Raw genomic sequence first — 22,848 nt, forward strand, 5'->3', positions numbered from 1 at the left:
GAGTCTCCCCTGACGAAGCCAGCACTGTTATTTTTTTCATGCTAAGCAAACCTCTCCAGGCTACAGAGCTTATCCTTTACTTGTTGAATAATTGCCAAAGCAGTATTTAGCCAGAGATATTAGGCTACAATGTTCTCAGAAGAAGGGGTATCATGGTTTTCTGAGCTGATTTTGCACTAAGAGGCTTGTGGTGCTTGCTGCCATTGATACACAGTACTTTGCTAATATCCCTTAAAAAGCCATTCTGGCCACAGACCTTTTGAAGACCACAGCTCCATCTAAATCGTTGGGCTCAGTGCTGATCATTGACTTTTAATTGCAATGAACTCTGGGCATGCCAGGCATGATCCCAGATGCTGTGGGCCTACTTAGCTGTATACATACATCAGCTGGGCTATTATGCCTGCATTGTGGGATAGGCAGAGCCATGAGAACATCTCCTCTGGTTGGGAGATCCAACTAGTTCTGGAATAGTTCAACTACATGGAACGACTGGGGGTCCCCGTGGAAAGGTTTGAAGCCGTTCCTGTAGTTGAACTATTCCAGCAGTCCCTGAGGATAGGTTTTAAAAAGGCTGACCTAGAGCCTAGACATAGCCAGGGGTGTCAAACTCATTCCACGGAGGGCTGAGTGTCTGCGGGGTTTTGGTTTTTCCTTTCAATTAAGACCTAAACAACTAGGTGAGGGGAGTTCCTTCCTAATTAGTGTCCTTAATTCATCAATCAAGTACAAGGGTGGAATGAAAACCCACAGCCACGTGTCAATCTAGATTAATGACAGCAAGTATTCCTGCAATTCAGCTAGCTAGGGAAAACATGAGGTGAAATAAAATATTGGGATCATTCAGAAATGGGAAAGATAAAGTCCTAATAATTGAAATGGACCTGTGGCTTTCACAAAATACATTTAAAATCAGTTACTTTGTTGCAGAGTTTAGGTTAATTATTGGAAGTAACAACCTGTCGCGGGGTGAAGATCTATCCAAAACAGTTTGTCCAGAAGATATGCTCTGCTTCTGGGTCGAAATGTCCTTATGCCCATATTTGCAATTGCACCTTAGGGTACTTCAATTGCATTGAAATGGTTTAAAAACGTGCTCCAATCCAGGAATAGAAGGTGATGTTGTACTCCTAATAATCTAGAAGAAAAAGAAACGCACACCTATTTAGGCGAGGTGCTGGCTAGCGGAGTAGAAAACTTAAAAATAAAGGAGAGCCGCACACTCTAGGAGCTCAGATGCAAAAATATTAAATTTACCAACGTTACGTTGGTAAATTTAATATTTTTGCATTACGTTGGTAAATTTAATATTTTTGCATCTGAGCTCCTAGAGTGTGCGACTCTCCTTTATTTTTAAGTACTCCTAATAATCCCACAACAATTTACGGCAAACGGAGAAGATTGAAATAGGGCTAGTTTTTTTATTAAACTTTTCCGTCAGCATGCTAGGCTATAGCTAATGTTAAAGCAGCTCATTGGATTCCATGAAAATGTGTCACTATAGTTGGGGTGAGTAGCTGCCAGAAGTGTTGTGGAATTAAATGGGCTGCTTTGGCATTATCTACCAAGAATGAAGATGAAAAAAGCAGTTAAATAAAAATATTGAAATCTTCTCGATTTGCTGTAAATTGTTGAGGCATAAGAGTACAGCAACACCTTCCATCCCTGGATTGAGGTCCATTTTCATACCATTCCACTTGAAGTTCAGAGGTTCACATATTGGCATTTGGTTGTTTTAACTAGGAGAGTATACTTTCTAGTCAATGTTTTGGCTAGTGAAAATCAGTGAAAATTTAGTGCATTGAAAAAAACGATATAAATATATATATACTTTAACAAGGTGTTGCAAATGTTGAAGTCTGTATCTCGTTAAATCAGTGGCCAGCTCCGTGGTCAGCTACCATGGGGGGAAAAAATAAGAAATAAAAGGCACAAGATCCACAAAAATGATTATTTTGGCGAGCAATTTTAATTGTATTTGATAAAGCTCCTAGCTAGCTACCTTCCTATCACCTAACGTTACTGGAGAATGAGTAGGCTATATGGAGTTGCCGCTTGAAACATTTACTGAGACAGCATGGGGATTGGCTACTGTAGCTAGCTGCCTTTACACACGTCTCAGGTAATGTCAGAAGACCTTGCATGCATTGGGATGTGGCTCTTAGATAAACTGCACGTGAAGCTTGTTTCAGGTGAACTTCAGTGATGTGTTCGTGACATGAAAATCAGCTACACGCCCAACTCCAGATTAGCTAGCTACATTCATTGGGGAGGTTTGCATCCTGACAATGTGTAGCTAACTAGCCAATGTTACAGAAAAGTACAACGCAAGAGTCACGTTTGCTAGCTAAATGAGATCGGGAAGACCAAACCACAGATGAAATCAATATATTTGACAAAATTGAGCATGACTGTTGTGAAAGCGTTTTTCAACCAAAAATGAATGTGGTCTGGCTAACTACCGTTAGCTAGCTAGATAATTTTGACATAATTGAACAAAACGCTTGCTGCTGAGTAATTCAATTAACTAGTTACTGTTGCTAACTAAACTAGCAAGCTACCACCAAAGTAAAATGGTTGACGTGCTCTTGAATAAGGTCTTAATGTATCCTCAAACTGTAATGTGCCATCTGCAGGCAACAAAAAAACGACCGGAGGGCTGGCTAGCTATATTATCTAGCTAGCTTTTTTTCTTGATAATGTTAACTATCAAACTAGCTACATTTATCCATCAATGCGCAAGCCAAAACAAGACTTCTCGTATCAGTGTGCAGAATTTAGTTGCAGTTGGCTCGCTGCGAATATAACGCTGTAACGTTACACCGTTTAGCTAGCTACAGAAATGTAAATGCGCTCATACCATTTATTTGCATCTAGCTAGATATATAGTTAAAGAAATCGCGAGATGATTCAATCGACGAATTAGCTAGCTAGCCATAATAACGGGTTAGCTAACTGGCCCATCTCCTCCCCCAGAATTATAATCTGTAATTTCACAATTTGTACAGTCATAAAGTCACGTGCTCACAAAACACGGTTTTATGTTCGAAGTTAATAAATATTGCAATAGCATGAGGCATACTTTACCAAAAACAACGTTTAAATGTCGTTATGCTGTCAATCCCGTAATAGGGTTATTCCCCGTTTAATCCAACCGCAACTGTAGAATTCCCATCTAAAATGTAGCATTATCGTGTTTTCGAAACCTTGTGATCTGAAGCATTATTGCACAAAATCGCTTGCAAAACGTTATCGCCGAGATTATTTGTCCATTTTTCCCGTTTCTCTCTCTTTTCTTTAACAGTGGAGTATGTCCCCTTTCCCCTTTGTTCTGTAATCCAGTAAAATTGAAAGTCATTCGCCTCCGCTAATCCCAGCCCAACTCAACAACAGCATCTATTGGCTGTAATTTACATATAGGATTAAGCAACCTCTGGGAAACCATGGGGGGGAACTACCTCAATGGGGGGAAACTCGTCCGGAGAAGGACGTGATGCGACAAACAAACAGGATATTTCACTTTTCAGATTTAAACCTCTGGTAAAAACAAATATACCAGTCAGCATTAAACATTTTACTAAATAGCTTTACAAAACATTTAGACTAGACTGCACCGAAATTACTCTTAGCACGAATTGACTAATATAATAATAATAATATTTATTATAGCGGACAATGTATTAATTGACAGGTTAATAATGTTGGTGAATTATTGGTATTGACTCTCTACAATAGTGAAAAAGGGAACACCTAAATAATGCATTAGGATAGCAATACAATACCTCTGTATGATATCAAGAGTTTAATTGTGAACTATTTTGGTCAGCCACCTGAGCAGTGCCATAACTGTCCCTATGCATGTGATCCTGCTCGCTTTATTGGTTACATTGGCCAAGTACATAAATCATGAATAGCAGTTTACTTTGCCCCTAGTGTTCGAGAGCAGTATTTTACTCTATCAGGTCCCACTTGTAGAAATACATTTCTGGAAACCTTCAAACCATTTGTTGCTACACTTTTTTTCACCCCCTCACTTCACAGCCTCTATTTTGGAAAATGTTCCATGAATGATATATATCACTTCCACAAGTGAGCCAAATTGTTTACACAGTCAGCAGTGGGAGCTTAGTGTTTGGTGTGTGCTAATGTGCAACAGTATTTATTTGTGAGTGATTGTACTTAAAGGTTAATAAGTGTTCAATAAAGGCATAACAAAACTTCAGAAAAGACCATCAAATGTCCACTTGAAATAAAACACCACAATCCTTTTCCCACATTGTTAATATTTAATGACTCGATCTCAGAAATCATTACAGCAATAAAGGGTATGAAGTGTTTCCCATCTGAAAAAAGGCAATATACATTTTCCAATGACAGTTTGTAGCTTCAGTTTCGCTGAGCGAGGGCCAGCCCAACACTTTGGCCATGCAATGTCAATCCCAAGTCTCACATTCCACATTACTCACATCAAGATAATGTTCTCCCAAAGACAGTCTGCATTTCAAATCGCACGCTATTCCCTATATTGTGCACTACTTTTGATCAGTGCCAAAAAGTAGTGCACTATATAAGGAATAGGGTGCCATTTGAGACATAACCAGAATGTCAACCAATATCCCGTAAATACAGTAATGGACTACACTTAGTATTTCCCTGTTGGCTTGTTAAATGGAGATAATATCATTTGGAAGACCATAATGTATCAATTCTGTACGTTATGATTAGGATTTGTTTAAACGTCATCCAGATGTGTGTTCTTCAACCAAGGGAGGGAGCAGTTACAGTAGGGTTGTGTCATAAATGGCACTATATTTCCTATATATTTCACTACTTTTGACCAGGGTCCATAGGGCTCTGGTCAGAAGTAGTGCACTATATTGGGAACAGGGTGCCATTTGGGATACATCCTAGAACATTCCATTGTTTGGTTTGTGCTCCAAATAGCCCTCGAGTGGCCTACTCTAATCAAAGGACAAAGTGATCCCATGGCATGGTCAAATGTCTTTAGATAAATGATCAACAATAAGAAGTTAATACTGGTATTTTTTTAAACCCCTGTTTACGGAAACACTACAAAGTGGTACGGTTTCCCACTATCTAGTGAAGCCATAGTGAAATTAATGGATAACTCAGTTCAAATTAGTAAACCATTAAACTGATAGCTATTTGGTGCAAATATGGCGCCGAGTTGGATTGGTTCAGTTGGCTAAATACACGTTTACAGTATGCACAATTCTGATAATGCAGCTATTTTACAACATCAGCCAAAATCCAGCAGCATAACCGTTTCATTCACGTTCGCTACAGAGCAAGAGTCCTTGAACATAGAGGAGCTTGAGAAAATTGTTCTGAACGTAAATGGCCAAATCAAATCAGCTACAGTACTCTAAGAAGGTTCAAAAGCAGTGTGGCAAATAAATAACAAAAAGTGGTGGATTGAGGCCAAATTCTTCTTCTTTGCTTTCAATCAGACACCAGAGTCATTCCATTCTCTGGAGTCACAATTAGTAATTCACAAAAGAGTTTCTCATGAGTTGTAGGGTCATGATCTCTAATAAACTACCATAAAAGGTTCTCCCATGTCCAATACCATCCTTGGAGGTAGTCTGCAGGGTAGGTATCAGTTTACAAAGGTCGTACCGATTTATTATTCACCTCCATGTCCATTTTACAGTATCTTTGATCTGTCTTAAGATTGGCTAATGGGTGATTTTATTTTTTGCAACAGATGAAATGTACATATTGAGAGTCATTGTTTTGGTAGTCATTGTTTTGGTAGTAACTGTAAACAGAAAATGGCATCTGGAGTCCAATGGAGTGCAAGTCCCAAGTCTTAACATCGTAGTGACTTATTTTTCTTTTAAAATGTAGCTATGCATTTCCCAAATTCAAGATGGGCTCTTCTTCTCCTATATTAGTGTTGTTCCTGGGGAGGAAGCCATGAAGTTGAAGAAGAAAAAGTTCAAATAATCTATCAAATACATATGTCAGAATATTAATTTAGGGCACAGATGAAATGGAGATTCTCTATTGGAGCATGCTTTTAAGTCTAGAACGGGTAGGCAACCCTGTTCCTGGAGTGCCGCAGGATTTTGTTCCAATTAGGCACCACTCCTGACAAACTGAGCTAATTGATCAGTTCAGTGATGGTCTAAATTCAACACACCTGGTCTTCTAGGCCAGTTAAATCAAAAACATGAAGTGCTTGTGGCACTCCAGGACCAGGGCTGCCTACCCCTGGTCTAGAACTAGGTTTTATCTGTGTTCGGTAAACCAGCCATTAATGTTGTATTTATGTAACTCATTGTGGGAATGGCAATAAAGAATAAAAAAGTGCAGCATGCATTCAGTATCTCTAGACAGTGAGTCTATATTTAACTGATCTATGGAGCTAAGATAAATGTAATTGATGTGACATAACATGTGTGATTGATATAGGAGGTGTGGTATATGGACAATATACCACGGCTAAGGGCTGTTCTTATGCACGACGCAACATGCAACATACCTGCTGGATACAGCCCTTAGCCGTGGTATATTGGCCATATAACACAAACCCCTGAGGTGCCTTATTGCTATTATAAACTATTACCAGCATAATTAGAACAGTAAACAAGTCATTCTGCATCATACAATATATACCACGGCTTTCAGCCAATCAGCATCCAGAACCCAACCTATCCAGTTTATAATGATGAATTAATACCTACATCTTGAGTAAAGGAAGAATCCTGTTGATAAATCCCATTGGCTGAATTTGCACCACCATGCACCTGAAAGAGAATCATGAAAGAAAACAGCTTGTCAAGCAACTGGTGCATTTTACATTACTCAAACTCGTATATCCTGACTTTTGTATCGAACTACCTACGGTACCACTTTATATTAAAGGGATACTTCAGGATTTTGGCAATGACACCTTTTATCTACTTCCCCAGAGTCAGATGAACTCGTGGATACCATTATTGTGTCTGTGTCCAGTAAGAAAAAAGTTAGTTTCGCGAGCCAATGCTAACTAGCGTTAGCACAATGACTGGAAGTCTGAGTATCTCAAATCAAATAAAAAAAATCTAAATCAAACTTTATTTGCCACGTACAACAAGAATACAACAAGTGTAGACTTTACTGTGAAATGCTTACTTACAAGCCCTTAACCAACAGTGCAGTTCAAGAAGAAAATATTTACAAAGTAGGCTAAAATAAAAAGTAAAATAAAGTAACACAGCATCTGCTAGCGACTTCCAGTCATTGCGCTAACGCTAGTTAACAATTGCGCTAGCGCTAGTTTGCAACTTCCTTGTCAAAGTCCTGAAGTATCCGTTAAAGTATCACTAAAACCATGTATTTACGGATTTTACGTTTTAGTTACAAAAGGCAGGTACAGTGTAATTACAGTGTTGTTAGTTAGTACTTTATTACATGGTACATAGACTGATACCGGTTTGCCGTAATGTTTTTCATTTGCTAATCAAACTCAGTTGCGGGGCCTGCACACACATTGCAGCAATTGCCAAAAACAGAATGCGACCTAACTGCTGGTAAGATTTTTTGACTTCATTCATTTTTGCCAACAGATGGCTAACCTTTGTTTAAAACCTCTTGACACTAGGGGGGCGCCATTTTGACTTTGTAAAAATTAGTTCCCAAATTAAACTGCCTCGTACTCAATTCTTGCTCGTACAATATGCATATTATTATTACTATTGGATAGAAAACACTCTCTAGTTTCTAAAACCGTTTGAATTATTTCTCTGAGTGAAACAGAACTCATTCTGCAGCACATTTCCTGTCAGGGAGTGAGATTTCAGAAATCGAGGTCCCTGTTCTGAGGTCAGTTTATAAGTCCCCATGTAAGCCATCGGGCTACATGCACTGCATACGCCTTCCTCTAGATGTCAGTAAGCGGGGAGAATTTGAATGGAGTGGATTGCGCAATCTGGGGCCCTATATAAGACCGTGGAACGGAAGTACCGTTCTTTTCAACGGGGCGCCTGGCGCATCAGGGACATCACAATGGCCTCCTGCAAAGCTTTCGTTTTAGCAGTTCTGTATCTCCGGTCATGTTTTTATTCGTTATAGTTGTTAAAGACATCATAAGGTAGTTAATTTAAACCGACTTATAGCAGTTTATATCAGTTTATTGCGATTTTCCTGGATTTCTTTGTGATGCGCTTTCACGAGTTGGACACCTCTCCAGTGGGTGGCTATCGTTAGCTGCTATTTCCACATGAGAAGAGGACATCTTTCAACCAAAAGACGATTGTTCTGGAGAAAGGACACCTTGCCCAAGATTCTGATGGAAGCTCGGCAAATAGTAAGCAATCTTTATGTTGTTAATTCGTATTTATGTTGACAAATGTCAAATAATAATTCCGCCATGAATTTCGGTGCGGTCTCGCTTTAGCGCACGCTGTATGCTGAAGTAACGTTAATTTTAAAAATGTAACACAGCGATTGCATTAAGAACTAATTTGTCTTTCATTTGCTGTCCAACTTGTATTTTTTAGTCAAGTTTATGAATAGTTTTCGATTAGAATAGGTGCCTCTCCAAGATGGCGCCGGACAGATTGCTTGAAGTTTTGGCCACTAATCACATTGTATAACCACGATTTGTGCCGCTAAATATGCACTTTTTCGAACAAACTCTATATGCATTGTGTAATATGATGTTATAGGACTGTCATCTGAAGAATTCTGAGAAGGTTAGTGAAAAAAATAATATATTTTGGTGGTTTATACGTTATCGCTATTTTTGGCTTGAATCAATGCTGTTGTGATGTTTGCTATTGTGGTAAGCTAATATAACGCTATATTGTGTTTTCGCTGTAAAACACTTAGAAAATCTGAAATATTGGCTGGATTCACAAGATCTGTGTCTTTCATTTGCTGTACGCTGTGTATTTTTAAGAAATGTTTTATGATGAGTAATTAGGTAATACACGATGGTCTCTGTAGTTATTCTAGTCGCTTTGGTGAGAGTTGTGATGGTGGCTGCAATGGTAAACTATGATTTATACCTGAAATATGCACATTTTTCTAACAAAACATATGCTATACAATAAATATGTTATCAGACTGTCATCTGATGAAGTTGTTTCTTGGTTAGTGGCTATTTATATCTTTATTTGGTCGAATTTGTGATAGCTACTGATGCAGTAAAAAAATGGTGGAGTAAGACAAGTGGTGTCTTTTGCTAACGTGGTTAGCTAATAGATTTACATATTGTGTCTTCCCTGTAAAACATTTTAAAAATCAGAAATGATGGCTGGATTCACAAGATGTGTATCTTTCATCTGGTGTCTTGGACTTGTGATTTAATGATATTTAGATGCTAGTATTTACTTGTGACGCTATGCTAGGCTATGCTAGTCAGCTTTTTTACTGATGGGGGTGCTCCCGGATCCGGGTTTGAGAGGAATTAGAGGTTAACCAGCTAAACAGCAGGTATTAGCGAAAATGTGTTTGGAGTTACCATTCTATCTAATAGGCTATGTTATAGTTTACACTTCCTCGTCCAATTATAAAAAACGATCTACCAAATCTATTAATTTTAAAATGTTGATTACTTCTCCTTGCCATTCAATTGATGATAAGACAAGACATGTAAAACATATATTTTTTTGCTAATATATGATGGGTTCCATGGGTCGCCGATTTGCCTGGGCAGGGATCCCTGTGCAAGAAAAGGTTGAAGACCCCTGAAGTCGACTCTTTTTCTAAATAGCCACTATCAACAAAATCAGTCCTGGAAAAGACAAAACAAGTACTAGCTAGAGCTGATCCTGGGCTTGTTTACCTGGGTCTTGTCTGGGTGCGTGCGCATGGCTTGCACCAGCTGGTCCACTTCCTGGTTGTGCTCCAGGGCTCCCCTCAGGGCCTCCTCGGTGCTCAGGAGCCGCTGGCGCAGACGGGTCACCTCCGAGTCCAGAGCCGACGGGTCCAGCATAGAGTAGCGCCGGTGGTCTGGGGACGAGCCCCTCTCCCTGCCCTGAGAACACACACATATCACGTGTAGGAATCAACTGGGTGTTCATTAGGCACCAAAATAAAGAAAATGGATTGAAACAGGAAGGGTCTGCCTTGTCTTTTATAGTGTGCCCTAATGAACAACACTGTTTAGGTATTAAAGCCCTTCCTGGAAAAATGTGGAGGGTTACAGTGTAGTCTGGCCCAGGAGTGTGAAGGTGAACGGAAAGGCTCTGGAGCAACGAACCGCCCTTGCTGTCTCTGCCTGGCCGGTTCCCCTCTCTCCACTGGGATTCTCTGCCTCTAACCCTATTACAGGGGCTGAGTCACTGGCTTACTGGTGCTCTTTCATGCCGTCCCTAGGAGGGGTGCGTCACTTGAGTGGTTGAGTTACTGACGTGATCTTCCTGTCTGGGTTGGCGCCCCCCCTTGGTTTGTGCTGTGGTGGAGATCTTTGTGGGCTATACTCGGCCTTGTCTCAGGATTGTAAGTTGGTGGTTGAAGATATCCCTCTAGTGGTGCGGGGGCTGTGCTTTGGCAAAGTGGGTGGGGTTATATCCTTCCTGTTTGGCCCTGTCCGGGGGTATCATCGGATGGGGCCACAGTGTCTCCTGACCCCTCCTGTCTCAGCCTCCAGTATTTATGCTGCAGTAGTTTATGTGTCGGGGGGCTAGTTATATCTGGAGTACTTCTCCTGTCTTATCCAGTGTCCTGTGTGAATTTAAGTATGCTCTCTCTAATTCTCTCCTTCTCTCTTTCTTTCTCTCTCTCGGAGGACCTGAGCCCTAGGACCATACGTCAGGACTACCGGGCATGATGACTCCTTGCTGTCCCCAGTCCACCTGGCCTTGCTGCTATTCCAGTTTCAACTGTTCTGCCTGCGGTTATGGAACCCCTACCTGTCCCAGACCTGCCTTTTTCAACTCTTAATGATCGGCTATGAAAAGCCAACTGACATTTATTCCTGATTATTATTTGACCATGCTTGTCACTTATGAACATTTTGAACATCTTGGCCATGTTCTGTTATAATCTCCACCCGGCACAGCCAGAAGAGGACTGGCCACCCCTCATAGCCTGGTTCCTCTCTAGGTTTCTTCCTAGGTTTTGGCCTTTCTAGGGAGTTTTTCCTAGCCACCGTGCTTCTACACCTGCATTGCTTGCTGTTTGGGGTTTTAGGCTGGGTTTCTGTACAGCACTTCGAGATATTAGCTGATGTACGAAGGGCTATATAAAATAAACTTGATTACATCTATCATTGCTAGATCTGCCTTTAGTATAAATACAGGGAGGACATTGTTTTTTAAAAATCATATAGAATACAGACAAGAATGAAACAATAGCCATGTACTGTATCCACTTTGAATAAGAAACATGAAACAATTATAATCTTAATCAAGTAGACTTTTCTACTGCTAGACCAGGTTTCATCTGTGTGTGAATAGAAAACACAACAAACAACAAAAGTTTCTTAGTGCACACCGGAGCAAAACGTTTTGCAGCGAAAACAAGCATTCCTCACGGTTTCGGCCTGTTTACTTTAATTTGGTTGCAAGTGAATAACCCTGGGTTGATGGACACATGATGTGCTTCAAGACGGGCGGAGCCAGCAATGTGATTGACATCTCCCAGAACCCCCTCCCTCTCACCAGCAGGAGCAGTTTGTCTCTCAGGGTCTTGATGTCATCCTGGAGTTTCTGCTCCTTCACCCTCCATTCCGCCTTGTGCACCTCTCGGCTCAGGTCTCGGTCCAGGCCAAGCGAGTGGCGAGGGGAGTCCAGCAGTAACACCCTCAGCTCGTTAAGACTCCTGAAACAAGAGGACAATACAGTAAAGAATACCATTAAGATTTACCCTTGCCTTCCTGATTCAGGTTAGCCTGGTCCCAGACCTGATTGTGCTCTTGCCAACTCCAATGCTGTCATTGGCATGACAATTCCATAAGGAGTTGGCAAGAGAGCAGAAAGAGACTGGCACCCAGGCTAGATCAAGAGTTGTTTCATCATCAATGACCCAAACCTATCGACGATACAGGGAACATGCTTTATTGAGCTGTGCTAATAAAAGCATATATATATATACAGTACCAGTCAAACGTTTGGACACACCTACTCATTCAAGGGTTTTTCTTTATTTGGACTATTTTCTACATTGTACAATAATAGTGAAGACATATAAACTATGAAATAACATATGGACTCATGTAGTAACCAAAAAAGTGTTAAACAAATGAAAGTATATTTTAGATTCTTCAAATTAGCCACCCTTTGCCTTGATGACAGCTTTGCACAATCTTGACATTCTCTCAACCAGCTTCACCTGGAATGCTTTTCCAACAGTCTTGAAGGAGTTCCCACATATGCTGAGCACTTGTTGGCTGCTTTTGCATTTGAGCCAATCAGTTGTGTTGTGACAAGGTAGGGTTGGGTATACAGAAGATAGCCCTATTTGGTAAATGACCAAGTCCATATTGGGCAAGAACAGCTGAAATAAGCAAAGAGAAACAACAGTCCATCATTACTTTAAGACATGAAGGTCAGTCAATGCGGATAATTTCAAGAACTTTGAGTGCAATCGCAAAAACCATCAAGCGCTATGATGAAACTGGCTCTCAAGGAAGACCCAGAGTTACCTCTGCTGTAGAGGATAAGTTCATTAGAGTTACCAGCCTCAGGTTACACCCCAAATAAATGCTTCACAGAGTTCAAGTAACATACACATCTCAACATCAACTGTTCGGAGGAGACTGCGTGAATCAGGCCTTTAAGGTAGAAGTGCTGTAAAGAAACCACTACTAAAGGACACCAATAAGAAGAAGAGACTTGCTTGGGCCAAGAAACACGAGCAATGGACATTAGATCGGTGGAAATCTGTCCTTTGGTCTGATGAGTCCAAATTTGAGATTGTTGGTTCCAACCGCCATGTCTTTGTAAGATGCAGAGTAGGTGAATGGATGATCTCCGCATGTGTGGTTCCCACCGTGAAGCAATGAGGAGGAGGTGTGATGGTGTTTTGCTGGTGACACTGTCAGTGATTTATTTAGAATTCAAGGCACACTTAACCAGCATGGCTACCACAGCATTCTGCAGCGATACGCCATCCCATCTGGTTTGCGCATTGGGGGACTACAATTTGTTTTTCAACAGAACAATAACCCAAAACACACCTCCAGGCTGTGTAATGGCTATTTTACCAAGAAGGAGAGTGATGGAGTACTGCATCAGATGACCTGGCCTCCACAATCACCTGACCTCAACCCAATTGAGATGGCTTTGGATGAGTTGGACCGCAGAGTGAAGGAAAAGCAGCCAACAAGTGCTCAGCATATGTGGGAACTCCTTGAAGACTGTTGGAAAAGCATTCCTCATGAAGCTGGTTGAGAGAATGCCAAGAGTATGTAAAGCTGTCAAGGAAAAGGGTGGCTACTTTGAATAATAAAATTTGTTTAACACTTTTTTGGTTACTACATGATTCCATATGTGTTATTTCATAGTTTGGATGTCTTCACTACTATTCTACAATGTAGAAAATAGCAAAAATTATGAAAAACCCTTGAAATAATAGGTACATCCAAACTTTTGACTGGTACTGTATATACAAACAAAAGTATGTGGACACCCCTTCAAATTAGTGGATTTGGCTATTTCAGCCACACATTTTTCTGACAGGTGTATAAAATCGAGCACACAGCCATGCAATCTCCATAGACAAACATTGTAGAATGGTCTCACTGAAGAGCTCAGTGACTATCAACGTTGCACCATTATAGAATGCCACCTTTCCAACATGTCAGTGTGCTCAAATTTCTACACTGCTAGAGCTGCCCCAGTCAACAATAACTGCTGTTATTGTGAATTGGAAACGTCTAGGAGCAACAACGGCTCAGCCGCAAAGTGGTAGGCCACACAAGTTCATAGAACGGGACTGCCGAGTGCTGAAGTGTGTAGCACGTAAAAATAGTCTGTCCTCGGTTCCAAACTGCCTCTGGAAGCAATGTCAGCACAAGAACTGTTCGTCGGGAGCATCATGAAATGGGTTTCCATGGTAGAACAGCCGCACACAAGCCATTGCCAAGCGTCGGCCTGAGTGGTGTAAAGCTCGCCGCCATTGGGCTCTGGAGCAGTGGAAACGTGTTCTCTGAAGTGATGAATCACGCTTCACCATCTGGCAGTCTGACGAACAAATCTGGGTTTGTCGGATGCCAGGAGAACGCTACCTGTCCCAATGCATAGTGCCAATTGTAAAGTTGGGTGGAGGAGGAATAATGGTCTGGGGCTGTTTTTCATGGTTCGGGCTAGGCCCCTTAGTTCCATTGAAGGGAAATCTTAACACTACAGCAAATAGATATTATTTTTTATCCATGAAAGGCAGGTGACAGTCAAATACTGCAAACTTAGGTGACCGAAGAGTCACTGAGGTACCTCATGTTGCGTTATTGTCTTTTTAATTCATTTTAGCTTATATTTCCAGGCCTAAATTTACTAAGTGCTGTGTGTAATCTCGCTAAACACCTTAGAGTAACATAGAATTCTCAACCATGACAATGCATTGATTTGAAGGGTAAAAAGGCCTTTTGGCCCTACTTTTAATCAGGTTAATTATCTCCATTATCTTAACAGCTTTTAACCTAAGTAGGTTGATCCTCATAAAACAGATGTCTAGTGTACATCTAGTGACTGCATATCACAAAGACGAGTTGCGACTGTTTCGTCAGTCTTTGAAAATGCAAGATTCTAGAAGAAAATTCTGTATATCTAAAGAGTGGGGGCGGTTTCACATGCTTTATCCATCATCTCATCTCCTTCAGAGGAATGTAAGTTCTCTCTTGTAGCAGTGGGTGGGCTGCTGTGAAAATTCTGCGCTGTGGTAGAAAATCAAGTGTTCTCTCTCTTTCTCTCTCTCTCTGTCAAATTACCTCTCCTTCTTCAGTAACTCCTGGCTAATGACGACCAGCTGTCCCGATGCATCATGGGACTTCTTGGTCATGGACTCGAGGTCGGCCTCCAGGCGTATCTTCTCCTTGACCAGGGTGTCAGCCTTCTTCTCACCTGAGCGAACTTTGCCCTCCAAGGCTGGTGGACCAAGACAGGTTGGAGAAGGATTTAGAGTTAAATGTTTAGTTTGGACCAAACAGTGCTGCAGTGTCGGAGCTTCAAATATGTATATTCAAAAAAGGATATGTATATTCAGTTGCCAGTCAGTGACATTTTTTATAAAAGTTTCATAATTCAGGGATTCTTTTTTTTTTACATGCAATATGTTTGAGTGAACATTCAATCTCAGGCAACCAAATACTTACTGTACATGTAGTTGATAAAGACTGAATGTGTCGTATTTGTCAAGACATTCATAGAGTGCAAAATATCATAAATAGAAGAGATTACATACGCACAGAGCAGGTTCTGGATATCAAATAATGTTAAAGGGATACTTTGGGATGAACTTGTAGATAACATTTTCATGTCTCGGTGTCCAGTATGAAGGAAGTTGGAGGTAGTTTCGCGAGCCAATGCTAACTAGCGTTAGCACAATTACTAGAAGTCTGAGTATCTTGTGCATTGCCAAAATCCCACGTTATTCCTTTAACTAAAACTTCATTCAATGCTCCCATGGAAGTTTATTTGACAACGTTTGGACCACTCAAATCTTCATCAGTTGTAGCAGCATAATTTACCAGTTATCTGTGATTTGAGGGCATCAAACTGTGACGTGAGAGTGGAGACCTCTTTTTCTCTTTTCGTCAGGTTCTCCATAGTTTCTGAAAGAAACGTGAAACCACCATTGGTCAAAAACATTGGAATCTAACTATGCAATGTCCTCAAAGTACAATCAAAAGCCTACAGAGGTCTGACATTTGAAATACTTTACTATAACACAGGTTTGTTTTAAGGGTCTTTAAAACCATTCTCATTTACATAAAAATATGTGTACAGTAACAACACAACCTAAATAACTAGGTTAACATTTACGATACCTTCAACATTCTGTTTTAGCTTAATCTTCTCCTCTGAGATGTCATTATTTTCTATAACCTGAGTGGGAGACAGAATGGAGAGTTAAAAAGCAAATCCATGACAACTCCGTGCTTCATTTGTTTATTGAGGGCAAAGATGTGGAAACACACAAGGAAGTAGAAATGCATGGATATCATGTGGAAGTGATATTATTTACTCGTGTAAAGAGTGTTTCTAGAAAGTGCTCTCTAATACTGACTGTGAAAAGTAGCTAGCATTAGATCACATGAATAGGGGCTTTAGTTCCACTCTAAGCGCAACCTTAGTTCATTTTATAGTTGGGTCAAAGGACTCTAATCTCATATGGACCACAGCATAGCATCTACAACTAATGCTACCACAGCTATCCCCTGGAGGACTCACGTTGGCATCTTGTGGCATGTGGTGGTCATCCTGCACCGCCTGCAGTCGGTTCTCAGTCACCCTCAGCTTTTCCTCCAGGCTGTGGAGCTCGGCCCGACTCTGGGCCTCAGCTTTCTGCAGGGCCTCATAATCTACCATCTTCTTCTCAGCCAGCTCAAGGCACTCCCGGAGCTCATCCTGGGCCCCGTCTTTCTCTCCCTGCAGCCTCTCCACCTCGCCCACCCTCAGCTGTGCCTTCTGGAGCTCCTCCCGGGCATCTCTCAGCTCCAGGGTCAGCTGGTTGCTCCTGGCCTCCGTCTGGGCCTGGTTCTTCCCGTTCTGGCTGCTCTCGCCCAGCTGGTCCTTGGCGTCCTGCAGGCGGGAGCGCAGATCCTCACGTTCCTTGGCCAGCACAGCCGCCTCGATCTCGTGCCTGGCCTTGAGGTTCTCCAGCTCCAACTGGTGCTCCATGCGCAGACTTTCCATGGTGGTCCTCAGCTCCTGAGGGTCCTGCTCTTGGCCCTCGGCCGAGCCGTTCTGGCTGGATAGCGAGGTCTTCAGGTCCTCCAGAGAGCGCTGGTGGTCGTTGACCAGGGTGTCCAGCCTGACCTTGAGGAGAGGAGGGGATACACGATTATTAATACTAAAAGACACACCCATGCACACACACAGAGTAAAAGAGAGAAAAGGAGAGTGAGAGAGGCCAAATTTTTGGTGTGAGGAAGATGAAAGATTACATTTTAATATAAAAATAAAAGAGAACAGTGCCTCTCACCTTCCAGTTGTCCATCATCTCCATGTTCTCTGTCGTGGCCTGCTGGACTCTCTGCTTCAAATCGATGATCTCCTGTTTCTGTTTGTCCACCGTGGCTTTTAGTCTGTTTGTCTCCTCCTGGCCTGCCGCCACTGCCGCCTCATACTTCTCCCTCAGCTGGCTGCTCTCCTTGTGGTGCTCCCGACCCGCTGTCAGGAGCTGCTCCCGGAGCAGGAAGGTCTCCGACTGGGCCACCGGCCCCTGGGTGGCGTACCCGTCCTCGGCTGTGTTGGGGTGAGAGTCTGGGTCCCTGAGCTGGACCTGGAGCTCCTCGATCTCGGCCTGCCGCAGGGCCAGCTCCTCCTCCAGCTGCATTACGTGGCTCTTCTCCTCAACTGTGCTTTGCTGTGGAGGGAGAGAGAGAGAGCACTTCATTGCTGTAACATGGTTTGTCATTAACGAAACCGACATGGGTGTCTTTCCCGTAGCGTGGTGATGTCATTCCAGGATTACATCATTCAAGCATAAATCGTTTCGATAAAATGCTTGACTAGAGCATGCATGCCAAAGAAAAATAGGCATATTGAGAATCATATAAGCGTACAAACTGGGCCTGTAGAATACAGATGAAATTCCTTGGTTTGAGGAAATCCTTTGTTCACAGATATAAAAAAACAAGTAGAGCTTTTAAATCAGCAAGTGCAGTGCAACATATGAGATGAAGTTTGTAAGGAAAATGAAAGGGAAAGCAAGCCATTCTCTGCAGGTTTCTCACTCTACAAGCCAGGCAGAAGCACAAAGCCCATAGCAAACCCCAGACATAACACTACACATAGATAGGCAATCACTAGGAGCACACATAGTAATTAAAGTGTGACATTTACAAACATCCAATTAAAATGACTGAACTCCATGTTTGACTGAGCAGACCTGATGGCACGCAGTGCATAGTATGTTAATGTGGCCATTGAGAGAAACGCAACTCTACAGTTGATCGGTTTCTAGGAAAAGGAGTTAACAGAAAGTTCCCTAATAGCATTCAGACAATAATTAAGTTCAAGAAAAATGCAAGATTGACTGTGCAAGATCCACGTCGTCAACAATAGACAATTGAGAATCAAACAGTTTAGATAGCTTAGCAGATGAGCAGAGCCGAACGAAACGACGAGTCCATTTTGTTTCACCTTGGTTCTTTTATCCAACCTCAAGGGTGCCGCATCAAGTCTGCGTCTTCCCTGTAGGTATAAGCAGTATATTTGTAGCTCTATATAACATTCATGACACAACTGTGCTGTCTAAGTACTTAGCCTTGTGTCTCACCACAAAACGATTGTATAGTTATACACTCAGTGGCCAGTTTATTAGGTACACCCATTTATACTGAACAAAAATATAAACGCAACATGTAAAGTGTTCGTCCCATGTTTCATGAGCTGAAATAAAATATCCCAGAAATGTTCCATAATCACAAAAGCTTATTTCTCTCAAGTTTTGTGTACAAATTTGTTTACATCCCTGTTATTGAGCATTTCTCCTTTGCCAAGTTAATCCATCCACAGGTGTGGCATATCAACAAGATGATTAAACAGCATGATCATTACACAGGTGCACCTTGTGCTTGGGACAATAAAAGGCCACTCTAAAATGTGCAATTATGTCACCCAACACAATGCCATAGATGTCTTAAGTTTTACAGGAGGATGTAATTGGCATTCTGACTGCAGGAATATCCACCAGAGCTGTTGCCATAGAATTGAATGTTAATTTCTTTACCATAAGCCGCCTCCGTCAATTTAGAGAATTTGTCAGTAAATCAATTTTGTCAGGCCTCATAACCGCAGACCATGTGTAACCACGCAAGCCCAGTACCTCCACATCCGGCTTCTTCACCTGCGGGATCATCTGAGACTAGCCACCCGGACAGCTGATGAAACAGAGAAGTATTTCTGTCTGTAATAAATCCTTTTTGGGAAAAACAAATTCTGATTAGCTGGGCCTGGCTCCCCAGTGGGTGGGCCTAAGCCCTCCCAGGCCCACCCATAGCTGCACCCCTGCCCAGTAATGTGAAATCCATAGATTAGGGCCTAATAAATGTATTTAAATTGACTAATTTCCTTAAATTAAATAGTTGAAGCTGTTGCATTTATATTTTTGTTCAGTATAGTACTGGGTCGGACCCCCCTTTGCATCCAGAACAGCCAGAATCCTTTGGGGCATGGAAACGTTGCTCAATTGGTATCTAGGGACCTTACGTGTGCCAGGAAAACATTCCCCACACCATTGCACCACTGCCACCAGTCTGTACTGTTGAAATCAGGCATGATGGGGCCATGGACTAATGCTGCTTACGCAAAATTCTGACTCTGCCATCAGCATGACGAACCGGGATTCGTCGGACCAGGCAATGTTTTTCCACTCCTCAATTGTCCAGTGTTGGTGATCACGTGCCCACTGGAGCCACTTATTTTTATTTTAGGCTGATAGGAGTGGAACCCGGTGTGGTCGTCTGCTGCAATAGCCCATTCGTGACAAGGATCGACAAGTTGTGCATTCCGAGATGCCACTCTACACACCACTGTTGTACTCTGACGTTATGTTTGTGTTTGTGGCCCACCTGTTAGCTTACATGATTCTTGCCATTCTCCTTCGACCTCTCATCAACAAGCTGTTTTCACCCACAGGAGTGCCGTTGACTGGATGTTTTTTTGTTTGTTGCACCATTCTCGGTAAACCCTAGACAGTGTTGTGCGTTTTTAAGGCCGGACGTTTCTGAGATGTTGGAACCGGCGTGCCTGGCATCGATGATCATACCACGCCCAAAGTCGTTTAGGTCACTCCTTTTGCCCATTCTAACGTTCAACGAACAGTAACTGAATGCCTCGATGCTTGTCTGCTTGCTTTATATAGCAAGCCACGGCCATGTGACTTACTGTAGGAGCAAACCATTATCATGAACAGGGTAGTGTACCTAATAAACTGGCCACTGTGTGTATATTATATATAGTATATATAACTGTATAAGATAACATTTTGGTCCTCAGCAGAACTCAATGGAAGTGTGACATTTGTGCTAATTCTAATGCAAAATTATGACCTCAACAGTGGAAACAAAGCTGACTACAGCTGACAACCGCTCCAGCAGTGCACCCTGAGAAATCTAACAAGATTTTGCGAGTGAGCACCAAAAGGAACGTGGAAAAAGTGATCGCTGCAGATGAGAGTTGAAAACTCGAGACTACCTCCAGGGCCGAGTGAGTGGTCTCCAACACTCCGACACTCTACAGCTGATGGGAAACCGAGTAGGAGTGGGGCTGAGAGCCAAGGGAGATTAGATAGAGGCTGTGTCTCAGGCACCCTATTTCCTTATAGAGTGCACTGCTTTTGAACAGGGCTCACATGGCTCTGGTCAAAAGTAGTGCACAATAGGGAATAGGGTGTCATTAGAGACGCAACCAGAGAGAGAGGGAGTGGTTTTCCCATTACGATGACTTACACTCTGATAGCAGAAAAATTTGAACATAATTTGTGCAATAGAGACCATGAGGACAATTCAATTAGGGGGATTTACCAGAGTTGACTAATACAGATCTAGTATTCCACAACTTATATACATGTAGCATCATGTTGTTTTCTCAATTCTTATACCAGAATTCATTAATTAAATAATTGATTCAGGTAACACTTATGCAATTTGTTTCTCTCAACATGAAACCTAATGTCATGTTCTAGGCATCTGTACAGAGCATCCTTGGCATCCTTGATACATAAATCAGAGCAATGGCACCACATTCTGATTGTAGTCTATGCCGTTTGATGACGTAACTGACATAGTATTTTCTGTATGAGTGACTGTGAGTTTGGGGACCTTTGGAGACAGGTGCTGGACAGGAATGACAAGGACTTGTGTTCAAGTCCCACTGCAAACAAAACAAAAGATACAATGGAAAAGCGCAAAGTAAAATGGATACAGGCAGGAGCTCTAGGCTGGGCTAGCTTTTCCATTTACCCGCTTCACCTCTAATTCTTTCTGAAGCTTTTCTGCTCTCGACTTTTCGAGGAACAGATTCTGCTCAAGTTGCCGAATACGGGCATGCTCCAATTTCGTCTGAGTCTACAGAGAGGGAGAGAGAAAGGAGAGAGACAGGAGGTGGAAAAAAAGACATAGAAGGACAGAAACCTGTACAGGTTGAAGAGACGTGTGAAATACACATCACATGGGATTCTCTGTAACAGCAGTCAACAGATTGAAGGATGAGACATTTTACAGACAGACACTGAAAATGTGAAATGTCCCTCTGTCTGTCTTTGCTCACTTACTGTTTGACTCGCTATATGTTTGGCACAGCCTTTTGGTCACTCTAACATAACTGTTGTTATTAGCCTACTAGACTTTAATTAACAGCTTTCACATTGCACTATAGGAAGAGCCAAATTTGATCACTTTTGCTAAAGTAATCTTATAAACACACATTCTCATCCCTTCAAAACACGTTTATCAAACTGTTTATCTAAGCTTTTTACCAAATGGTAGACAAATACCTCAAGGTCTCCTTTGGTGATGGACTCCTCCTCCACTCTGAACTGAAGGTCTTCCACTTTCCTGTAATAACACGTCGGCCACTAGGTGTCAGGGAAGTGCCACAGAAGAGCATCACAACCCGACAAAGGCTTTCATTCAAAGCAATTTACAGTAGTGACTGCATACATTTTTGGCATTCATATTTGAGTCCTGTGGAAATTGAATCCAACGACCTTGGCTTTGCTAGCGCCACTCTTACCAACTGTGCCACAGGAACACACCTGGGTCAAATATATATGGTCAGTGCTTGAAGTGGAACGAAATAGGGTGACACCATTTTGGGTGACAGTACTCATATTAGAGCGAATGTTCTTTAAAAGGTGCCGATACTCCAGCAGTAGAAAATTTGAGTCGGATTCAGTACTCTGTACAGGAAAGCATTGGCCCACTTCAAAAACTGCATACAGTATGTAAATTCAATCTCTTGAAGTACACTTGATTGAGCATGACCAGTGCAATGGAACCAATGGAATAGTCCCCAAAGTGCAAAATCCTCCCACCTTGAAAACTGGACATGCTAAATCAAGCTCACTTCAAGTATGTGAAAGTGTTTGACATACGTATTTGGCCCAGGTCTGATCACAGTACAGACAACCATGGATGCCTCTCAAATGGCTCCCTATATACCTTATTCACAGCTGAACGTTCCATAGACGGCTAGTGCTGCTAGTAGGTTGGGAGATTATACCGTTTATGATTTTCAATACTGTTTTTTTTTGGGGGGGGGGGGCACGTGCTACGCCGCAGCTTATAACTATGAGTTAAATATAACTATACTGAACAAAAAAATAAAGGCAACATGCAACAATTTCAAAGATTTTACTGAGTTATGGTTCATATGAAGAAATCAGTCAATTGAAATAAATTCATTAGGCCGAAATCTATGTATTTCACAAGACTGGGAATACGGATATGCATCTGTTGGTCACAGACACCTTTAAAAAATGGGCCTCACAATGGGCCTCAGGATCTCGTCACGGTATTTCTGTGCATTCAAATTGCCATCGATAAAATGCAATTGTGTTCAATGTCTGTAGCTTATGTCTGCCCATACCATAACCCCACCACCACCACAAGGCACTCAGTTCACAATGTTGACATCAGCAAACCGCTCACCCACATGATGCCATGCACGTGGTTTGCAGTTGGGAGGCCAGTTGGACATACTGCCAAATTCGCCAAATTCTCTAAAA

At 41.9% G+C, this 22,848-nt stretch overlaps 2 protein-coding genes across 4 annotated transcripts in view; both read right to left on the reverse strand.

Annotated features, from left to right (window-relative positions):
- Positions 1-3,381, reverse strand: part of gtf2ird1 (GTF2I repeat domain containing 1) — a 46,172-nt gene extending 42,791 nt beyond the window's left edge. For all 3 annotated transcript variants that reach the window (XM_039005216.1, XM_039005215.1, XM_039005214.1), the window contains exon 1: positions 3,088-3,381. The gene's annotated coding sequence lies outside the window, so the exon portion shown is untranslated. The remainder of the gene's footprint in view (positions 1-3,087) is intronic.
- Positions 3,382-4,278: 897 nt separating this feature from the next.
- clip2 (CAP-GLY domain containing linker protein 2) overlaps positions 4,279-22,848 on the reverse strand; it is a 66,921-nt gene continuing 48,351 nt past the window's right edge. The window contains exons 8-18 of the mRNA XM_039005217.1: positions 21,616-21,676; positions 18,261-18,311; positions 17,098-17,481; positions 16,344-16,931; positions 15,941-15,998; positions 15,641-15,724; positions 14,882-15,038; positions 11,616-11,775; positions 9,797-9,988; positions 6,711-6,773; positions 4,279-5,926 (exon numbers count right to left, since the gene is read on the reverse strand). Of these exons, the coding sequence (XP_038861145.1) occupies positions 5,915-5,926; positions 6,711-6,773; positions 9,797-9,988; positions 11,616-11,775; positions 14,882-15,038; positions 15,641-15,724; positions 15,941-15,998; positions 16,344-16,931; positions 17,098-17,481; positions 18,261-18,311; positions 21,616-21,676 (1,810 nt within the window). The 3' untranslated portion in view covers positions 4,279-5,914. The remainder of the gene's footprint in view (positions 5,927-6,710; positions 6,774-9,796; positions 9,989-11,615; positions 11,776-14,881; positions 15,039-15,640; positions 15,725-15,940; positions 15,999-16,343; positions 16,932-17,097; positions 17,482-18,260; positions 18,312-21,615; positions 21,677-22,848) is intronic.

The sequence above is a fragment of the Salvelinus namaycush genome, chromosome 12, assembly GCF_016432855.1.
Source record: "Salvelinus namaycush isolate Seneca chromosome 12, SaNama_1.0, whole genome shotgun sequence".
Taxonomy (NCBI): domain Eukaryota; kingdom Metazoa; phylum Chordata; class Actinopteri; order Salmoniformes; family Salmonidae; genus Salvelinus; species Salvelinus namaycush.